A 22005-nucleotide genomic window follows, 5' to 3' on the forward strand; every position below is an offset into this window, starting at 1 on the left:
GCCCAGTCAACAAATGTAAAATAAAAATAAAATAAATCATAACAGGCTTTGTGCCATTAATATGGGGGACTGCAGTGGCCATCTCTCTTCCTAAGGGCAGACCATCAATAGACTTCAGAAACTATAGACTGATGGTCCTGTATGTCATGCCGGGAAAGCTAGCTTGGTGGCACAATGGGATAAAGCCCTGACTATGGCCCAGATGACCTGTGCTCAAGTAGCAAACTGTGTGCTTGACAGAGCTGGCAGGGGAATGGGCAGAGTTTATGACAGGTTGTAACAGCCCTTTGGAAAATACATGCCCCACATATGGAAGGCTCTTCTTTGGCTTGCAGCATTCCTGAAATCTTTCTCTCAGGACTACCAATTTGTTTCTCTCCTCCTGTTTAAGACAAAGTATTAAATGCTTTACCAGCTCCTCATTTTTAATATGAAGGAACAGTGCATACTGTACCTCCTCTAGCTCATCTGCAAAACCTGTCACAGTGAAGACAGCGCATACTGTACCTCCTCTAGCTCATCTGCAAAACCTGCCACAGTGACGACAGTGCATACTGTACCTCCTCTAGCTCATCTGCAAAACCTGTCACAGTGAAGACAGTGCATACTGTACCTCCTCTAGCTCATCTGCAAAACCTGTCACAGTGAAGACAGTGCATACTGTACCTCCTCTAGCTCATCTGCAAAACCTGTCACAGTGAAGACAGTGCATACTGTACCTCCTCTAGCTCATCTGCAAAACCTGTCACAGTGAAGACAGTGCATACTGTACCTCCTCTAGCTCATCTGCAAAACCTGTCACAGTGAAGACAGTGCATACTGTACCTCCTCAGGCTCATCTGCAAAACCTGTCACAGTGAAGACAGTGCATACTGTACCTCCTCTAGCTCATCTGCAAAACCTGTCACAGTGAAGACAGTGCATACTGTACCTCCTCTAGCTCATCTGCAAAACCTGTCAAAGTGAAGAACAACTCGAGTTGTTGAATTCACCAATTCCAATTTTCATGCAAGTTATCTTGCACCTTTAGGGACATTTGGTAGCTAGGGTGAAGACGTTTCAAGCCCAAAATGAAAAGTCATAGCAATGACAGTTTGTAGTTCAGGAGAATTTTAAGTAAAAATGGAAAAAAATAGTGTATGTGAGGCATTTGTTTTATATGTGAGAAGAATGTAGCAAGACATGTTTCAAATATAATAATGCAAAATATGAAGAGTGGAACATTTTCCTTGCATTATATCAAAAGCTGGAAAACAAAACAAGATTGCTGTTACAAGTAGCCTTGCCACTGAAAAGAATAAACAGGAAGAATGTACAGACTAAAGAAGTTCCAAAGTTGGTATAGCTTGAAAAGCAACACTTGTCACCAAAAGTAGCTTTGTATCCAACAACGTGTCCCACGTTTGACACCATGTACTGTATGTATGCAGTTAAGTGCAAGGCATTAGACATGATGTCATTCATTCAACTTTACTGAACTGTACACAGATTTAGAAATTACATAGCACACAGGCCTACTTTCCAGCGTCTCTAAGTTAAAGATACAGCTGCAATATCATTCATCACTATATAATACATATGATCTTGTATGCTACACTCTAAGCCTTCTGCTGTCAGCTATCTATTAATATAACATACATTTATATATATATATATATATATATATATATATATATATATATATATATATGATATATATGTGTGTATAAATATATATATATGTGTGTGTGTACGTGTGTGTGTGTACATATATGTGTGTGCATATTTATATCTATCCATATATCTATCTATATATATATATATATATATATATATATATATATATATATAGATACTGATGTAATCAAAATGATATTCTTCTTGAATCCAGACCATAGTTATTATTTTCTCAAGCAGAATGTAGGTAAGAGGCAGAATTGCAACAACTTTCTCATACACACCCACACCTGTGCCCACATACAGAAGTATGTAAAAACAGACATGTACACATGCTCACACATGATCATGGATGTAGCCAGGAATAATTTGCGAAGACATACTTTTTTCTTCTGGGAGTGTTTCTGCTTGTTGCTTACTAGCTTTTATGTTGATCAATTAGGACATATGATCCAGGCAGCCATCAGGGTTTTCTGCTTAGCATAACACACACAGTTTTGGAATGGTAATCCATATGCAGTTCTACCAATTCTTCCTCACCTTTCTGTCCAGTACACTGAGAACACTAATTGGTAATCGTGTACACATGCACTGCTTGCTGTACATTGAGTACCCGCTACATGATAGTGTTGTAGTGAGGTCATCAGTCATCCCTTCTCCAGTGATGGGTAAGCCAATGTCACTGCTCACTGCTATCCTCCTCAGCCACCTCCTCCAACTCCTGAATCACTAATTGATCACAGCTCATGTAGGGCATATTCAGGCATTTATCTGTCTGTGCTGCATAGCTGCTCATTGAGGAGTATGCATTTTAAACTTATATATATTGTGCTAATTTGATTGAGGAATCACATTGAAATCACACAGTCAGATGCTCCATCATCTGTGTAATTGTTTTAATCACAGTGCAAGCTGTATAGCAGCATTACAGTACATAAGTGTATGCTCTCTAGAAACGTGTATTTATCTGTGTATATACAAGCAAACAAAGGAGCAGTTGCATGGAAGCAGCAAGCAAGTGCATGTTGTAAACTATAATAACAGCCAACAAAGAATACTAGCACCACAGTCTGCAGTGTTGACTGGAATAAATGGAACGTTTAGTGGATGGAGACATGAAATCAGTGCAAAAAAGGAAAAGGAAAGAGAGATTCTGTTTTGAACTGAAGTCATCCTCAAGCCTTGATGGGTACCTTCACATGGTAGGCCCATTGTTTACTAAATCTCGCCAAGGCAAAACTGATATATATATAGACTGTGATATATATCATGGAAAAAAATAATGAAAAAGGAAGAGTTGGGTGCATTCATCCCAGGATATAAACAGTGCCCAGCTCTGGCAATAGCACTAGACTGGGGCAGGTAGAAGGGCCAGTGCAAAGTCCTCAAAGAATGAAAGACATCTTGCTACTGTGATAGGCCTTGATCCAATGGATGATCTAGGAGGCCCAACTGTTGCAGTAAAAACAATAGTTCACAAAAAGTAAAAAAATTAACCAGCCAGACAAGATGCCTGGAAAATAAATGGACACTTGAGGATAAGAAAGTATATTTTGTTTTGTTTTTTTTTCTGTGCAACTAAGCCAGAGTTCCTGAAATGGGCAAGAGCAAGGGAAAAATACAGAAAAGAAAACTCATTGAAAAAGAAAAGGAATGGCAAATGTTACATATGCCAATTTAAGGTTATTATGTAGGCAACAAAACATTGAGTGAGTTGGAAAAGGGAGCAAAAAAATGAAGTATTAAGAAAGAAAAAAAGAAAAAAAGAAAGAAAGAAAACAGTTCACAAGTGTTTGTAAAACTAAAGGAAGAGGAATGGACCCAAGAGAAGAAATGAGACCTAATATGGTTCATAGGTTGGTACTAGGCTATCGGCCCTAGGGCCTATACAAGCCTAGCCATAACAATTCCCTGGCTATTTCTTCCCACACTATTTACTTCCCTGGACCCCTGTCTAGTTGTCAAGGTTCCTTTTGAAGAGGGCCAAATGATACCTAATATGTTGCAGTTTATATGTAGAAAATAAATCAGTGTTAACTAATAATCTTAAAGCAAAGGCAAAAATATTTGAAAATGCATATAGGCAAAGGAAGGCAGATATGATAAATGTTGGAAAAAAGAGAACAGCAGTACAGAAGTCCAATATAATGACAAGTAAGCAGTTTGATACAGAAATGGACGAAACTGAAAATGAAGTGATAGACCAGTTATGAAATGAAGGATTAGAATAGGAATCCAAGACATGAAGGTCACTTCAAAATGGCAGTTTATTAAACCAGGTACAGTTTGATGACATGACATAGAAGTAGAGCAGTGCAATAGTAGAGACAATCATTAATTTCAGTTAAATGTTGAAAGCATTAAGATGTTTCACAAAGCAAAATGTCACAGTCATTTCAAAGCCAAGATATTTCCACAGAGAGGCAGAAAGAGCAAGGAAAACAAACCATAGAAGAAACACCCAATCAGGAAGAAAATTTAAGAGAAGACCTCCTGGATTTGATATTAATGGAAAAATATAATAATATGCATGAGAGTCAGTGGCTGTCAAAGGTAAATAAAACACAAAATGTCAAAAAATGAATAAGGCAGATGAATAAAGTAATTGTAACTGTAAGGGGAGATCCATATAATATAACAGAAATTAACAGACTACATTATTGTACAGCAAAACTAATAACAAACAAGGTATTACCAAGAAAGCATAAATTAGTGAAGGAAAATAAAGGGGCAAATAGATCACCACCATGGAAGCGCCGACTAAAAGTACTTGTGAAACAGTTAAAAAAAGAAGTATAATTTTTGGTAGAATGAAGAAAAAGAAATCGGTCTAAAAAATTATTAGGAAAATGAATGAGTTAAAACAAAAATACATCAAAACAGATCAGGATTTGAGTTATGTTATCTCTGACAATAAGTTAAAAATCTCAGTGCAGAAAGGAAAACAAACAATTCAGGGGTGACTTAAAGGAATTTTACAGGGAGCGAGGAAAGAATAGAAGAAATGAATGCATTCTGGAGAAATATATACAGTCCAGTAAGCATTAAGGAGACTGACTAGATAAAAGGAAGTAAAAGAACATGATATAGAAGATATGGATTGGACTGAAGTAACTCCTACTGCGATAGAGGTAAAGTTAAGTAAGACTCCCAACTGGAAAACACCTGGTCCAGATGCTGTACTTAACTTTTGGTTAAAGATATTGACATCTTTGCATTGTGATTTACCCTTGAGTAAGAATTACTTATATGTACCTCTGAAATGACACTAGACCAGCTAAAAATGGGGAAAATCATACTCATACTTAAATGTGAACCTGCAGATCACCCTAAGAACTATCGACTAATGACCTGTCTCCCAACAAAATGTACATCACATACAGGAATTGATTCAAAAAGTCAATCATGGCCAAAGAACAGGGGGGGATGAGAGATTCATATGGAACAAAGGCCTGTTAAAAGAACAGGAATCTCAATATGGAAAAAATGTGAAAATATTTCTCACTCTTGGATGATAGAATGCTTACAGATGTACAAGAGCCATCAAACAATGGCACATTTTATTGCAGTTACTATGAAATAATGGCAAACCATTTTATAGATCAGCCACAGAAAGAACAAATTACTATCCAGGGTGTGAAAATCCAACACTGAATATTCAGGGTGATTCTTTGTTACCATTACTGTTTTGTCTTGCTTTCACTTTGTTAAACTGTTTACTCAACAGCCTAGGTCATAGATACACTCTCCAAGAAAATCATCAATTGAAAGTATATCTCATTTACTTTTTGTGAATGACCTAAAACTATATAGTTCGTGAGATAAAAGCCTGAAAGAGCATCTACAAGTTGTTAAAGCCTTCTCAGATGACATGAGAAGGTCTTGATATATGTGCAAAAACATAATTTGAAAGAGGAAAACTGAAGAGTTGAGAAAATATAAAACTTGGGAAGGAATGTGATATAAAAGATTTGGAACATGAAGGGGGGAACAAATATTTTGGAAAAGATGAAGGGGCAGTGATTACATCATGAAAAAATAAGAACAATGCTCAGTAAGGAAAATTTTAGAAGACCAACATTAATACTGAATAGTGTTTTGACATATCATAATAAAGTTTAAGCTATAAATCAGCTATAAATCAACTTGCATTTCCTGTTTTATCTTATAGCTTTGGGTTGATTGACTGGCCACAAAAAGCAGCTGGATAAGCTTGACAGGAAAGAATGAAATTGTTCCATGCCCATCAAATGATATACAAGAACAAATGTTTTCCAAGATTTTATATAGGGCCTCCAACTATACGTATAGGTCACATATAGCTCAGTGATTGTGGGATTACAGATGTATTTATTGACATCATCAGATCCAAACACATTAAAAGTTCTAAAACATGAACAAAATAAGTCCAAGATGACCTCTCTGCTTTGGGTAGCTGAAGCCTCCAGGAAAAAAGCAGGCAAGCAAATCCAACCAAATGTGGCGGAAAAAACAGGTGGCAACAGAAAGTGCAAAAAAGCAAAAGAACAAATACAAAGAACAGGAACAAGAGAAAAAAGAAAACTAACAAGACCACGTTTGTAGCAAGATTTATAGAGATCTGATGGAACAGCCACATGTTGACCAAGACTTGTCATGTGAATGGCTTAGATGGGGTTAATTTATATCAAAAGATGAAAGGTTAATCGGCAGACCAAGGTAGGGGATTACATATTAGATGGTACATAAAATCTATAGAAAAGGTACAAGATACAGACAAATATAGGTGTTGCATTACAGAATTAGAAAAAAAATTACACATCTTGTTACAGGGTGTGTTACACTCGTGGCTGAATGTTTGTATATTGAAAGACATATCAATGTGGCAAGGTTATTACACTAGAGACTTTGTGAACATTACAACACAGAGGCAGCTCAGAAACATTAGAAGCATGAACCACAGATGATTGTTGAAAATGATGAAGTAATGATTACATGGGAGCCATACCTCCCAACCTCTTAGAACAAGAAATCTGGACAAAGCTATATACAAAAGTGGGACAAAGGCCCAAAATAGGGACAATTTTTAAATATTGCTCTTATAAACTTGATACAATAACATGTTTTACATTAGCATGAATTTTCTGAATAGTATGAAGTGTGAAATTCAAATGTCTGTCATTATTTTTTAACTTTAGTCTTTAATGATCTACCAACTAGTTTGCCAGAAAAGTACAATTTTATGAAAAACAGACCAAAAATATAAAGCAAAAATCTGACATTCTGAGAAAATCTGTACAGTTGAGAGGTATGGTGGAAGCACCCCATACCAACAGCTAAGAAAGTAGAATGGAACAGACCAGATATTGTAGCTCAAAAGAAAAAGATATAAATAGCTTCAGTTATTGAAATTCCTAAACCCATTGACTACAATGTTTTATGAATTGAAAGACATACATTTATAAAATATCAGGACTTGCAAGCAGAAATAAGAGCAATGTGGAGTAAGGACATAGAGATAGTTGTAGTATGAGCAACTGAGCAAATAAAAAAAAATCTTCAAACATATCTAAGTATGCTACTGATAAAAGTAATCCCTTATGAACTGAATAAAGAAACAATTCTGAGTATGTTATGGATTCTAAGAAGAGCAAACATATTAAATGTCAAAGACTAAAGCAAAGCTGATGTCATGAACTTTATTTATGCCCTGAGTTAGGAATGAGGTCCATTCCCAACAAGGTATATAAAAACCCAAGTAATTAGAGAAATTAAATGAAATGCTCTCTATCGGCTCCTTACTTTGTTTTTTTTTTTTTTAATTGCAGTGCAAGCTATATATCTGCATTACAGTACTTAATGCATGCTCTCTAGTAACGTGTATTCATTTATGTATATACATCCAGCAAAATGGTTCATGGTGTAAACAATAACAGCCAACAAAGAACACCAGCATCACAGTCTGTAGCATTGACTGGAATAAATGGTACTTTCTACAAGGATTTTTGGTGCTGGTATTGTTTGTCTGAAAAGGGTCTTCGGACCAGTCCAACTGCCTGGTTAAAAATAGTATAAAGAAATAAGTAAATAGTGCAAGTGCATGCACTGTGTAAAATATACAGAAATAAAAACAATGCAAATGCTAAGTACCCAGATGCTCCAAGTTAAATGGTGAGTATATTTATGTGAACAGCGGAAGTGACTATAATCAGCAGTGATTTTTTTCATGTCAGTGCAAGAAAAATCATTGTATCAACAAAAAAAAGATGTCAGTATTTCAAACTGCATCCATTGAGAAATAACCGTATCAAAAAGTGACACCTATCATTATCTCACATAATTTAGTATAAATATTGTTATATAAAGCAATGAATGCGGGTTAAAGTTATTGTTACTAATTATAGTATGTGCTACAGAAATACATACAGAAAAATCATTAGATCAGGCATTAAGCAATACCAGTACATTAAGTTTGCTGTATATGTATCAGATTGTTTTTCAACAACAAGTATTGATTGGACAGCCCAGCCACTGTGCCCATTGTAAATTGAGCATATACCAATAGAAAAATTCCATCTGCTAAAGGACCATTGAGCAGCCAGACTTTTTTCTGTTGATATATGCTATGGACCCATACCTCTCAACTGTGGGATAAAGGCCCCAAAATAGGGACAATGCACAGATTTTCACAGAATGTTCAAATTTTATCTCATATTTTTGGTCTGTTCCACATAAAATTTGTGTTTTTTTGACAAATTGCTGAGGAGTGAAGTTACTAAATAATGGTATGCATTTCAGTTTCAGATTTCATAAGAGCAACATTTACAGTCTCTCCTTCACTCAATGCACACTAACACAAATCTTCTTATTCTAGCAACTTTCTAAGTTTATAAGAGCAACATTTACAATTTGTCCCTATTTTGAGGCCTTTGACCCGATTATTTAAGGTTTTGTCCACTTTTCTTGAGCTAAGAGGTTGAGGTATGTATGGAGGGCAGACAAAATACAAGAAAAATAAGTTACATTCTGCAAAACTAAAGAAGCATACCTTGATTTTCCTTCTATTTCTCCTCTGTCTTGGCAGGCTCTCGTACCTCTCAGCCTTCTGATTTTTTTATAGTTTAAAAAAAAGCAAAGGAGATTCTCTTTTCTCCATTGTTCTATTGAATAGTACTGATGTACTATGCAAGTGTGGGAACATAAGTTCCAATTGTATGCACAGTACATCAACAAACGTAGAAGAATAGGAAACATCTGGGAGAAACACTATGACACTGTTATACAAAGACATTATTTAAGAAAGGTAAGCAATTTCTTTCTTAAATAATGTCATTGTGTTATCATAATAACCAACATGCGGGTATATGATATGATTATATATGAATTTACCTATGGCTAGCTTTGTTTAATCATTTGGGCTTCACCTTATGATCCCACCACACCAGTCGTGGGTAAATCCTCATATAGCCACAATCACTCATTGGTTATTGCTTAAATGTCTCATCATTATAAAATGAGACTTGAGCCAGTGGCACTGTTCTGCTTCAGTTACAAAGGATACCACTACAGCAGCTATTAATTTGCTTCAATCATACTAAGAATAAATCAAGAAATCAGAGTCTGTGTGTGTGTGTGTGTGTGTGTGTGTGTGTGTGTGTGTGTGTGTTTTTTTTACTTCCATTCATTCTGCCTAATTAATTAAGTTAAACAATGAACTCCATTAATTGCAGCAAACTTGATATTTTGCCAAAAAAAAGGGTTATTTTGTTCTTGTTAATTCCAGCACCCTAGTCAAGTGTTACTCATAACACCAAGTGCCAGCAGGCAGAGAGTAAAATAAATGATCAAATACCTAGGAGAAGAGCAAATCTCAGACATCACTCTTCTTCTTTAAACTTCTTTTTTCATCTGTAGACTTCTTTTCTAGGGAGCAAGCCCTTCATACCCCAAACCTATATATATATATATATATATATATATATATATATATATATATATATATATATATATATATATATATATATATACCAACTCCAAGATCGCCATACTTGAATGAAAAGGAAATATTCTGGTAAATGGCCATCTCGGACTTGGTACATGTAAGTCCATTTTTACAGCCAATCAGTCTCCTTTTTTTGGAATTCACTGTATAGAGTCCTGATGTTTGCCATTAACTCCTGTTTAATAGAAAGCAGTGAGTAGTGCTAGGAGAAGCTCTGTGAGGAGGGGTAAGGATGCTACTCTTTTTCTCCACTGTTATGTACTCTCAAGGTTAGTATATTTAGATTGCAATGGTATGGGGATGTAGATGATGGTTGTCCCTGCGAGAACATGTTTTCTTGTTTGTTTTAATGCATGTATTGATGCATCAAGAAGTCGGTGCATTATTTGTATGGTGTATATTCTGATGAAGTTTTCTTTCACGAAACTGATATAAACACTAAATAGCATAGATTAGCCACAAATTTCCAAATAAAAATTACAGGAAAAAATGTTAATAGTATTTTAAATTCCTGTTTGTTTTATTTTCCCTTAATTTAAATTATCCATATCTATCTGTCCATTTATTTGGTTATTTTAAATATCAGGCCTGCTGTGATTTAAAGCTCATATTTCTTTTTGAACTTTTGTTACTTTTTCTTATTTATTTATTTTGCTGTATGAGCAGATAGTCTACATCTTGACTATTCAGAAGAACTTTACTAAAATAAATTTGAGTCAGTTATCTCCCTGAGGTAGACATGAATTCTAAAATCATTGCTTGTGCTAGTGGTTGTCTTTTTCTGGAATATGTGAATTTGTTCCCCCCAGTCTGGCATTATTTGAAAAATCTGAGGACGTGTCATTTTATAGTAATTTTGCATTCTTTTTGATTTGCTTTACACAGCATCAAACTCAGAGTATACGGTTGTCAGACCTACACAGAAAGGCACAGCTCTGGAGAGGGATAGTCAGTGTTACCCTCATTGAAGGTCGAAATCTCAAAGCTATGGATGCCAATGGACTTAGTGATCCCTACGTCAAGTTTCGAATGGGTCACCAGAAGTACAGAAGCAAGGTAAACTTTTCACAAGTATTTCTAGTGCACCTGTTGTGAATCCACTCAAAGTCAAAGTTTTCCACATCCTAACAGGCTGTATGTCTTCTGCACTGTAATAGCTACTTTGTGTTACAGCTGAATGGCTATAATGAGTTACCACACTTGAGACAGGCTGTTGCAGTCCTCCACTCCTCATATTTCAGTACATGTCCATTAATAGTTTGGTAAATTGTGTCCAGATCATGGAAGTATCGACAACGCTTATTTTCTTTTAGCTGTTTTTTTTCTTTCTGCTGCTGCTTCAAGCTTTTTTCTATTTTAACATTTTATGCATCTGTTACACTTCCAATTCTTTTATTGTTCTTTATCATTCAGCTCTATTTTTGCTGCTGTTTTATTTCTTCCCTACTGATTTCATTCCCTGTGTCAGTTCTGGATTACATTATTTGTACAGAATGTTTTTCTTCTTGGGACATACTTCAACAGACTACATTAATTACAAGAGGCTGTTTCTTCATTTGCTTAAACTTCATGCCTTATCAGACAAGCTGTTCATTATTTATGTATGCAATACAATCTTCAAATCAGAATTTTAATTTGACTTTATTAGGTACACCAGATATCAATATATTTTGCATTTTTCAATTGTAATAATATCCTCAGCACCAGTAATGCATTGTAGAATGGTAGTGGCCATAAAAGTTGAAGAGGAACTATGTCTTTTTTCTTACAGAAGAGGTCGTACAATCAATTCTCATTTAACTCACTATAAACATTCTACCCCTACTACCACACAAGTTACTTTATTTGGGGATAAGTTAGATGGCAGCAATCCTTGTGGCCATTGCAGTGCTTGTACACAAGTTTGTAAAACAAAAGAATTTGCCAGCAGCAATACCCCACATATTTTTCAAATTAGATGCTTCGGCAATTGCAGACTGGGTCATCTATTTGGCCACCTGTTTCTGCTCTGCTTTTGTTGTAGGGCAAACATCTCAGCCACTAAAACATAAGATTAGTCAACATCTTGGTGACATAAGAAACAAAAGAATGTCCAATACTCTTTATAAACACACAATGACCCATTGTACTGCTAAATTTCAATTTATAATTATTGACAAAATACAAGGAAATAAATCTAATAAAACAGAATGGCATTCTTTATTAAATAATAAGGAATCTGGTTAGATTGTCAGGCTGGGTGCACTGTTTAAGCCCGGCCTTAATGAATTAAGCTAATTTTGGCATGTACCAATCAGCTTTGACTCTGGTCTAATATTGTACTATTTAAATGTGAAGTGAATTAATGTTAGTTAATGCACTGGAGAAGGCTTTACTTTTTGCCGAAACTGGTTTGCTGTTTGTTTTGCCACATTAAAGAATTTTATATTCTACATATCTCCCTGGTGCTGGACTAGTTTGTGTGCTGAACTATCTAAATTGCCAAAGATCTTTGAGAAGGAAAGCAAACAAGTTTGTGTAGGTTAGATGGACATGCATATGTGCATGGTGTGTGCAAATAAGCCAGAAGTAATATGAAATGTGATTTATTTCTGGGGGAGTTAAAGATGGCTGCTATCCTGTACACACTATTACTGCCTGGCTCCAACCATATACCAGAGAAATTCTATGCGGATCGGTATAAAGCTCAATTAAATAATCTAAATACATCTCCCAAACTACATATAACTCTAATAAGTTGCTGTATATTTATTGAAAAAAGAGATTTATGCCTTTAAAAAAGTTAGATTTAACTGGATTTAATGGACCCTGACTGCCTGGCCAGAGCTGCAAGGTGATAAAAGTCAATTACTATTTACTTGAAAATAAAATAAGGGCCAAAAATGCCAAACAAAGATCCAGGTATTTATATCCAGACTGTCAAAACAAAATTCTCAGTGGTGGCCTCTCCAGAAAAAGGAAGTAATACAAAAAGACCTAGAGTGGTTAAAAAACAAGATACAGCTAAAACAGCTACTAAAGCGAAATCAAATCAACCAGCAAACCCCAAAGACTTATAGTTGGCTCTACAGCTTATTCAGCAAGCTTGGCAAGATCTTTCCACTCAATTTCAGTTCTTTGATGATTCATTCAATCAAATTCTAACTAGAGTGGAAAAGACAGAGGTGAAAGTATTTGTTAATGAAACTAAAATAGACCAACTTCAGAAAGAGTCGGTAATGACACCAAAAGTATTCAAGACTTACAATCAAAAATATCTGACCTGGAAGCAAGATCAAGGTGCAACAATATAATTATATGTGGGATCCCTGAGTATCATACATACCCTAGCCTTATGGTAACAATCAAACAAATCCTGGGTACCCTTCTAAATGATCTGAGCAAAGCCAAAAAAATAACAGTTGAAAGAGCAGAGCGAGCTGTCTGAGTCACCCAGAATACAGATAGACCGAGACAAATTTATGTAAAAATCCTAAACTACCAAGATGTGTTAAAAATTCCATCAGCAGCCAAAAGAAGAATCCTTTTATATGGAACTGTTGCAAAATCTCCTTTTCTCAGGACCTTCCAAGCCAAATAAAATAAGCAAGAGAAAGCCTCTCTCCATTCTGTATATTCTGGATAGAAAAGAAAATAAAAGTTCCAAATGAGATACCCAAATATTTTATCTTTTCGATACAAGAAAATTAAATATATTGCCTCTACCATTAAAGAAGCAAAGTCTGCTTTCCTGTCTGCTTTTAAGGAGATACCTGTAAATGTAGCTGTTTACTGTTAACAACTTACATGTTTTCTATGTGGTTAACATGATATCATCTTTTTTTTTTTTTTTTTTTTTTTGCTGTTCTTGAAATCTAAGTTTTACTGTCTTGCATTCAGTGGGGGCCAGTTTTGGACTTTTTATGGCTAGACTGAGTTGCAATGGGGCACAGGGGACCTGTAGACTCCTTGATTCATGTTTCCACCCGATGCTTAAACTCTGTGCAGCTGCACCAGATTTAACTTGCTGTAATGCTTCCTCTTCCTTGAAACTTCTTCCTGGTTTATTAATTGCTGATCTACTTAAAGCAACAGGACTACATCTCCTACAATCGGAACCACTTAACTACTAAACCCGTATTAATGAATGGCGATTCCTGAGGAAGAAGTAAAACGAAAATAATTAAAGTTTTGGCAAGAACCCTATATGGTCATTTGAAAATGCAATGGAGCTAATTCTGCTCTTGTATGCATCATGAGAAGCCGTAGTATTAACTAGACTGTCTTAAACAATGACGTAGCTCCTGTAGCAGTTACAAAGGATTAGTAGTTCTAAACCCATAAATATTTTTTGTAATTAACAAGTTTTTACTTTCTCAATCAAGGTGTGCCTATCAAAATGAATAGCTTACAAACAGAAGTCTCAAAAGCACATCTACTTACTGAACATACTCATCTTTATGATAACAGTATTATCACAGTACTGAGTAAGAATCAATCCCTATGAAAAGGGAAATTAATAAGGGAGAAGATTGAGTGTTTTTTTTCTTCTTTGAGGTGAACTTTAAATTCAAGAAGATAGAGCAAGAAATGTTGCTGTACATGATGATCATCCTGACGCTTCCAGAATTAGTATTTACTCAAAACTATGTTAATTTAAAACTGGCATTTATATAATGTGCCTTATTTAAAGGTGTAAAATCACCCTTTCAGGTGCGTTTGTCTTTTTGACTTTTTAATCAACTAAAATGTTATTCTTTTATTAACATGTTAGCTTGCTGAGACTGTTCGTGTTTAATGTTCCTAAGTTAATGCTTGCAACCCATAAGAAGGTTGGAAAACTGTTAGAGTTTTGTGTTACTGTATGAATAGATTGATGATCTAGTAGTTTGGTAACCCCAGTTAAAATAGCATTACAATCCCTTTTATTTGTCTTATTCTGTCCCTCTTCTCCTTTCTAAGCTCTATATCCGCTGAATAACAAACAATTGGAAGGAGCTAAGTGTAAAGTAGTTAGTGGTTAGGTAAGCTATGCTATGCTTTCTCTACTGTCTAGTGTATATTTTTATTCTGAGGAAAAATAACCTAATAAAAATTTACACTGGAGACAACCTGTTAAAATGATTTTCTTTCCCCTCTTGTATGTCTCCTCTTTTTTCATTTCCCCTCCTCTTCTGGACCTGGGAGACTAGTGACTATGCACAGGTTAGGGACAAGAAGAGTTAAGTGCTATTTTCCATCCCATAGATTTATAGGCCTTTATTTTTCTCTTAATAATACTAAGTTAACTTGGGTTAATTTTACCTGTTTACTTTTCTGTGTAATACCGCAAGATGTTTGGTACTGTGGTGGTTTTGCTGCGGTAGCTTTGTCGCCACACAGTAAGACACTGTCCTGTTCGATTCTCAGCTGAAGCATCTTCTGTGTGGAGACATGCGTGAATGGGCGTACCTTCGTACGTTTGTTGAAGGTTGTGCGTCAGAGCTGGCAACTCGGCACGTAAAAAATCTGCTGCCAATCATTAGCGGACCGGAGTTCCATTGTGGCGACCCCTAACCGGGAAAAGCCGAAAGATGCAACAACAACCACAAGATGTTTGGTGATCGACTCATGGAACGTAAGGGAGATTCAGATGGTATCTAAATCAAAAGCAAAAATAATTTTAGTGCAAGAAACACATATGCTGAATGATCATTGGTCACAAAATCTGGGAACTGAAAGTTCAACTGCTGAGTCCTACACTAAGGCACTGTACGAGCACATCCACTCATGCATGAATCGTGCCATCCCAAATAGAACCAAGATGCTCTCCTCCAAAAAAAGGAAGCCAATATGGTGGTCCCCTGCCATAAACAAACTTTACAACAAAAGGAAGAAACTGTTGCAGAAAGGAGGAAAATCCCAGGATGCAAAAAATTCCTTTACCAGCCTCAGTAAGAAGGTGAGATCCCTCATAAAATCCTCCAAAGCTAGTTACAAAAATAAAATTGCCAAAGATTCCAACGACACCCACAAGGCATTCTATAACTATGTCAAGAATCTAAATGGCAATGCTCAGATCTGCTCTGAGCTACAACAGAATAGCATTAAATATACTTATCCCAAGGATATTGCCAATATCCTGGCAGATCAATTCAGTGCCCAATTCACCCCCCTCTCACCTCCTAAACAGCCCATCTCAATACCGGAAGATTGCCAAATTCCAGTAATAACGGCCACACAAGTAAAAAACATACTCTTCAAAGCTAAGAATACAGCATCCATGGGACCAGATGACATCCTGGGCTTTGTACTCCGTGAACTACAAAATGAACTGGCACCTCACCTAAGTGTCATGTTTAATCATAGCATCACCTCAGGCTTCATGCCCACTGAGTGGCGCACAGCTACAGTTATCCCACTCCACAAGGGGGGATCCACCTTGGATCCTGTGAACTACCACCCTATCAGTCTGACAAGCCTGATCTGCAAGGCCATGGAACATATTATCATGGAAATTATAAACAATGATAATGGTAACCTTCAAACACTGGACTCCACCCAGTTTGGGTTTGTGAAGGGCTGATCTTGTCTTCTGAACCTGCTTGATTTCTTCAAATCAGTCTCCAGAGCAGTGGATGAGGGAAAGGCTGTCCACACAGCCTATCTGGACCTCGCCAAGGCCTTTGACACCATCCTCCACTCTGGAATCATAGATAGACTTACTAAGCTGGGCATTAATCTCTACGTCACTCGATGGGTTGCCAACTGGCTTACTGACAGAACCCCCAATGTAAAAGTAGCCGACTCCAAATCCAGCTCCAGACAAGTGACAAGTGGAGTACCTCAGGGTTCAGTCCTGTGACCGCTCTTGTTTGGCATCTACGTCTCTGAAGTACAGGCCAACACTAAGGGACTCTGGCTAACAAAGTTCACAGATGTTTGCAAACTGGGAACCATTACTGAATCCCCAAATGATGTGGATACTGTCCAAAAGGACCTTACAGAAACAGATGCTTGGTGCCAGAACCATGGGCTCAAGCTCAATGCCAGGAAATGTATAGATATCCCTTTTGGAAAAAAACATGTACCTGTGAATTACCACATAGGTGGCAGTACACTAAACACTGAAAGTGTGATAAGAGACTTAGGGACACAGGTTGACAGTGGTCTCACCTTTGATAACTACATCACCACAGCAGTCAAGCAGTCAGGAAATCCTTCTATGTGGCACACCTCATCACTAATGGCTTTTCATCCAGAAAAAAGGAGGTCATTGTCCCTCTGTACTCATCCCTCATTAGACCTATTATAGAATACAATGCCTCGTTTGGTATGTACCTCTCAAGACATCTGCAACAACTGGAAAGGCCACAGAAATACCTCACTAAAAGAATCATAGGCCTAAAGCAGATCCCCTATGCTGACCGCCTTAAAAAACTCCAGCTGTACTCTGTCACATATTGTCTAATCAGAGGCGATCTCTGCTTAACATACAAGGCCATGTCAAACCCAGAGCTGTTGGACATGCTACACTTAAAGAAATCCCAATCCCTCAGAGCCACACACTCCAGGGATCTAAACCTTGTCATCACAGTAAACAAACCATGCTGGAGGGAGAGGTTCCTCACCCAGAGACTCCCCAGACTCTGGAATAGACTGTCCATACATGTCAAGCAGAGCACCTCTTTGGCCCTCTTCAAAAGGAACCTTAACGACTGGATTGGAGAAAGGAAATTCACCCTGGGGAATCACGTCAGTCACCCTGCTAGACAGGGGTCCAGGGAAGTAAATAGTGTGGGAAGAAATAGCCAGGGAATTGTTATGGCTAGGCTTGTGTAGGCCCTAGGGCCGATAGCCTAGTACCAACCTATGAACCTATGGGGAAGAAATGGATCAGAGCAATTATTATATCTGGTAAAGAATCAAATAGTGCAGAGGTAGCCATAATTATTAAAAAATTCTTTCAACAAAATATTTTGGCTTACAGCATAGTCCTAGAAGGAAGATGGTGTTATATAACTTTTAAGTGTCCTTATGTTGATAGACCTACCTTACTATTAAATCTTTTTGCCCCATGCTGTAAACAGCAAGATTTCTTTATGTCTCTGTATAAGATATTAACCCACTTCCAAAACCACTACTTAATTCTAGGAGGGGATTAAAATACTTATCAAGACCCCCTAAAAGATAAATCAAATTCAAATAAGTCATATAATACTCACGCCACTATGGCAATCTCAGAGTTAAAAAATGACTCCAACCTTTTTGACCCATATGACTTCTAAAATAAAACTCTACCCAAAGACGAATTCATATTTTATTCACAATGTCATAAATCATGGTCTAGAATTGATTTTTTTCTAATTTCGGATTTCTTTTTAAATTGTGATATTAACTTCTGAACTGAACCTAGATTCTTTTCCGACCACTCAAAAATCACACTTATTATTAACTTGACCTACAAATCCAGTACTTGGCATACTGGTTGTAATTGGACTTTGAATCCTAACCTTTTGAGGAAAGATGATATTATAGAAGAGATCAATGTGATGCTGGTAAATCTCCTAAAAGAAACATCCACTTCTCAACTTCCCTTTGATATTGAATGGGCCTCTAATAAAGTCCAAACACAAAGGGCTTCTTATTAATAAAGCAACTCAATATAAGAATTTACACAAAGCTATATAAAACTTAGGGATTGTCAAATTAGAAATAGAATTGCAAAAAACTTTAAGCAAGACACTGAAAATCACTTAATGTTACTGCAAAAAGAATTATATGTTGCAGAAAAAGGTGAAGTCCCAAGGTGAAGTTCCAAGACTGGAAAAAATCCCTTATTAGCCTCAACAAAAAGTTGATATCCCTCATCAAAACCTCTAAAGTTAGCTATGAAGGCAGAATTGCAGCAGACACTAAAATCAAACACAAAGCCTTCTGCAGTTATAGCAAGAATCTCAACGGCAGTACCTAGATTTGCTCTGAGTTACTGCACAATGGTACCTCTTATACTGAGCCAACAGATATTGCCGACAGATTCAGTGCCAACTTTACCCCGCAAAAGACTAATCACAATACCAGAAGAATGCCAGGCACCCAGCATTACTGCAGCACAGGTTAAAGCTGCATTGTCTAAGGCCAAGAATACAGCTTCCATGCGACCTGACAATATCCCTGGCTGTGTTGTACATGAACTACAATCTGAACTGGCACCACACCTGTGTGCCCTGTTCAATCACAGCTTTACCTCAGGCTTTGTTCCTACAGAATGGTGCATTGCTACAGTCAACCCTCTCTATAAAGGGGGAGCTACTACAGACCCTGGGAATTATCTCCCCATTAGCCTGATGAGTCTGATATGTAAGGCTATGGAGTGCATCATCATGGACCTAATTAACAAGGATATAGGGAATCTCCAAACTCTAGATCCAACACAGTTTGGTTTCGTGAAGGGTAGATCATGCCTGCTCAACCTGGTTGACTTCTTTGAGTCAGTCACCAGAGCTGTGGATGACGGCAAGGCAGTTCATACAGCCTAGCTCGATCTGGCCAAGGCCTTTGATACCATTCCCCACTCAGGAATTATTGATAGACTCACCAAACTAGGCATCAACCCCTATATCACTAGTTGGGTTGCAAGCTGGCTCACAGATAGAACCCACAATGTGAAAGTAGCAGACTCCAAGTCAGACTGCCGACCAGTCACATGTGGAGTCCCACAGGGATCAGTCCTGGGTCCTCTCCTGCTTGGCATCTACTTCTTGGAAATCCAGGCCAACACGGAGGGACTCTGGCTGACCAAGTTCACCAAAGATTGCAAGCTGGGAGCCATTAGTAACTCTCCAAGTGATGTAGACATCCTACAGAAAGGCCTCACTGAGACCAATGACTGGTGTCGAAACCATGCCTTAAGCCTAATGCCAAAAAATGCGTCATCATTCCCTTTGGGAAAAACTCAGCACCTGCTAATTACCACATTGATGGTAGCCCACTGATCACTGAAGACGTTATAAGAGATCTGGGGACACAGGTTGACAGCAACCTGTCCTTCGACCACCACATTGCCACTGTGGTCAGAAAGGCCTTCTATGTGGCACATCTCATTACCAAGGGTTTTTCATCCAGGAAGAAAGAGGTCATCATCTCTCTCTACTCATCATCTCTCTCTACTCTTCCCTCATTAGACCAATCATCAAGTATAATGCCCCATTTGGCATGGACCTCACTAAACACCTGCAACAGCTGGAAAGGCCACAAAAGTACCTCACGAAGAGGATCCTAGGCCTTAAAAACATGCCCTATATGGACAGACTCAAAAAAACACAGCTTTCTCTGTCTCATGTCATCTATTAAGAGGCAATCTCTGCTTGACTTCTAAAGCCATGTCTGACCCAGCCCTGTTAGAAATGTTACACCTAAAGAAATCCCAATCCCTCCACACCACATGCTCCAGGGACCTCAACCTCATTACCACAATCAACAGAACATACTGGAGGGCCAGGTTCATAACCCAGAGACTGCCCATGCTATGGAGTACACTTCCCATACATGCCAAGTAGAACACCTCACTGGCCCTTTTCAAGAAAAATCTTGGTGAGTGGATGGGAAATGGAAGGTTCACCCCGGGATCACTCCAGTGGCTCTACTTGATAGAGGCACCGGGGATTAATGGCGGCATGATGCCAGGGCACTTCTATGGGCAAGGATTGTAAAGGCTCCAGGGCTGTTGGCCTAGTACACACCTATGAACCTATTTGCTTAATGCAAAACAACTGACTTTCCATGAAAATAGGATGTTAGCCAATTACGCAGAATGGTCGTAGATTCCTTCTAAATTCCTGGTGAGACTGATTAGCCAAAAGAAATCTCCCCCCATCATGTCTGAGATATTATATCAGGCCAGGACATACTTTTCTAACACTGAGATTGTTAAGCTTTTTGAGAAGCTTTACGTGCACACCTATGGTGAGCAGACACCCTTAGCAACAGAAAAGGAAAAATCCAACTTTCTCAATCACTTAGAATTTCCAAAGTTAGACCAGACACAACAAATATGCCTTTCATCTCCTATTACCATGCAAGAAATAATATGTGTAATCAGTAACCTTAAATCTAATAAGGCTTCAGGACCAGATGGTTTTACTGTGGAATTTTACAAAATATTTTGCCAGAAACTAAAGTGGTAGTTTATCTGTTTAACTCTATAACTGACATTTCACCATGGACATTCACTGTAATTCCTCTAAAACTATTCTTATTCTTAAAGAAAATGCTGATCCCAAGGACCCTGGGAGTTACAGGCCCATTTCTTTAATTAATGTAGAAGTTAAAATCCTTACCGCAATACTAGCTAACAGATTAAAACCCATTATCTCAAAAATTGTATCACCTGGAAAATCAGGCTTCACTCACTTCAGACAAACCTGTGACAACACGCTCACAATAGATGCATTGATAAAACTTTCTATTCAAAACTGCAATCCCATATACGCTCTTGCAGTAGACGTCCTCCAAAGCTTTTGATAGACTCAACCTACACTTCCTCGTCTCAGTCCTACTTCACTTTGGCCTACGCACTACCTTTGTTAAAATCGTTAAAACACTTTATACTCATGCCTATACCACACTGCTCATAAACAAGGTTATCTCTGCTCGGATTAATATTAGGAATGGAACAAGAGTGTCCTTTATCCCCTTACCTTTTCAACATATATATTAAGCCTCTACTTTTACTTATTACTAAGAAAACCTTTCACTATGTCCCAGTGATTTTTAATATTAAGATTTTTCTCTCAGCTTTTGCAGATGATTTAAATCTCTACTTCACTTTACCAGGTTCTGACATACCAAAAATTCTAAACTCTATTGAAGGTATTCTCAAAATTTTCCAATTGCCAGTGAAATCTTGACAAATCTGCAATCTTCACAATTAACTCACCAGAACTGCTTTTTCTATACCTCCAGACAACTGAAGTTAAAATAAGACACTCTGAAATATTTAGGAATCTCTTTTCAGCAAGAACCCAGAGCATTCTACCAAAACAATATCAGTAGGTTGTGGCTAACCTTATAACAAGATTGTAACAAATGGAATAAGCTTCAACTATCCATTTTATCCAAAGTCACAGTTGTTAAGATGAACATATTACCAACGTTACTTTATATCGTCACTATCTCTCAAGTGACAATCCAAAATAATTTCTTTAAAATATTATATTCTACCCTTACCAAATTCATATGGTATCCTAAATTAGTTAGAATTTCTTACCAAAGGTTGATATGTCCCAAAGATAAAGGGGGATTAAACCTTCCCAATTTTAGATTATATTACTACATAATTAACAGTAGTAGATTAATAGTAATATCAGAATATAACCTAAATAAAATTCATGGTCACCCCCTTGGATAGA

The 22005-nt window shown here is 37.3% G+C and overlaps 1 protein-coding gene across 2 annotated transcripts in view; it reads left to right on the forward strand.

Moving 5' to 3' along the window:
* Positions 1–22005, forward strand: part of MCTP1 (multiple C2 and transmembrane domain containing 1) — a 3344116-nt gene that overhangs the window by 1681380 nt on the left and 1640731 nt on the right. For both annotated transcript variants that reach the window (XM_044064134.1, XM_044064133.1), the window contains exon 7: positions 10523–10693. In XM_044064134.1, coding sequence (XP_043920069.1) covers positions 10523–10693 — 171 coding nt within the window. The remainder of the gene's footprint in view (positions 1–10522; positions 10694–22005) is intronic.

Source organism: Protopterus annectens, chromosome 2.part2, assembly GCF_019279795.1.
Source record: "Protopterus annectens isolate FY-2018-M chromosome 2.part2, PAN1.0, whole genome shotgun sequence".
NCBI lineage: Eukaryota > Metazoa > Chordata > Ceratodontiformes > Protopteridae > Protopterus > Protopterus annectens.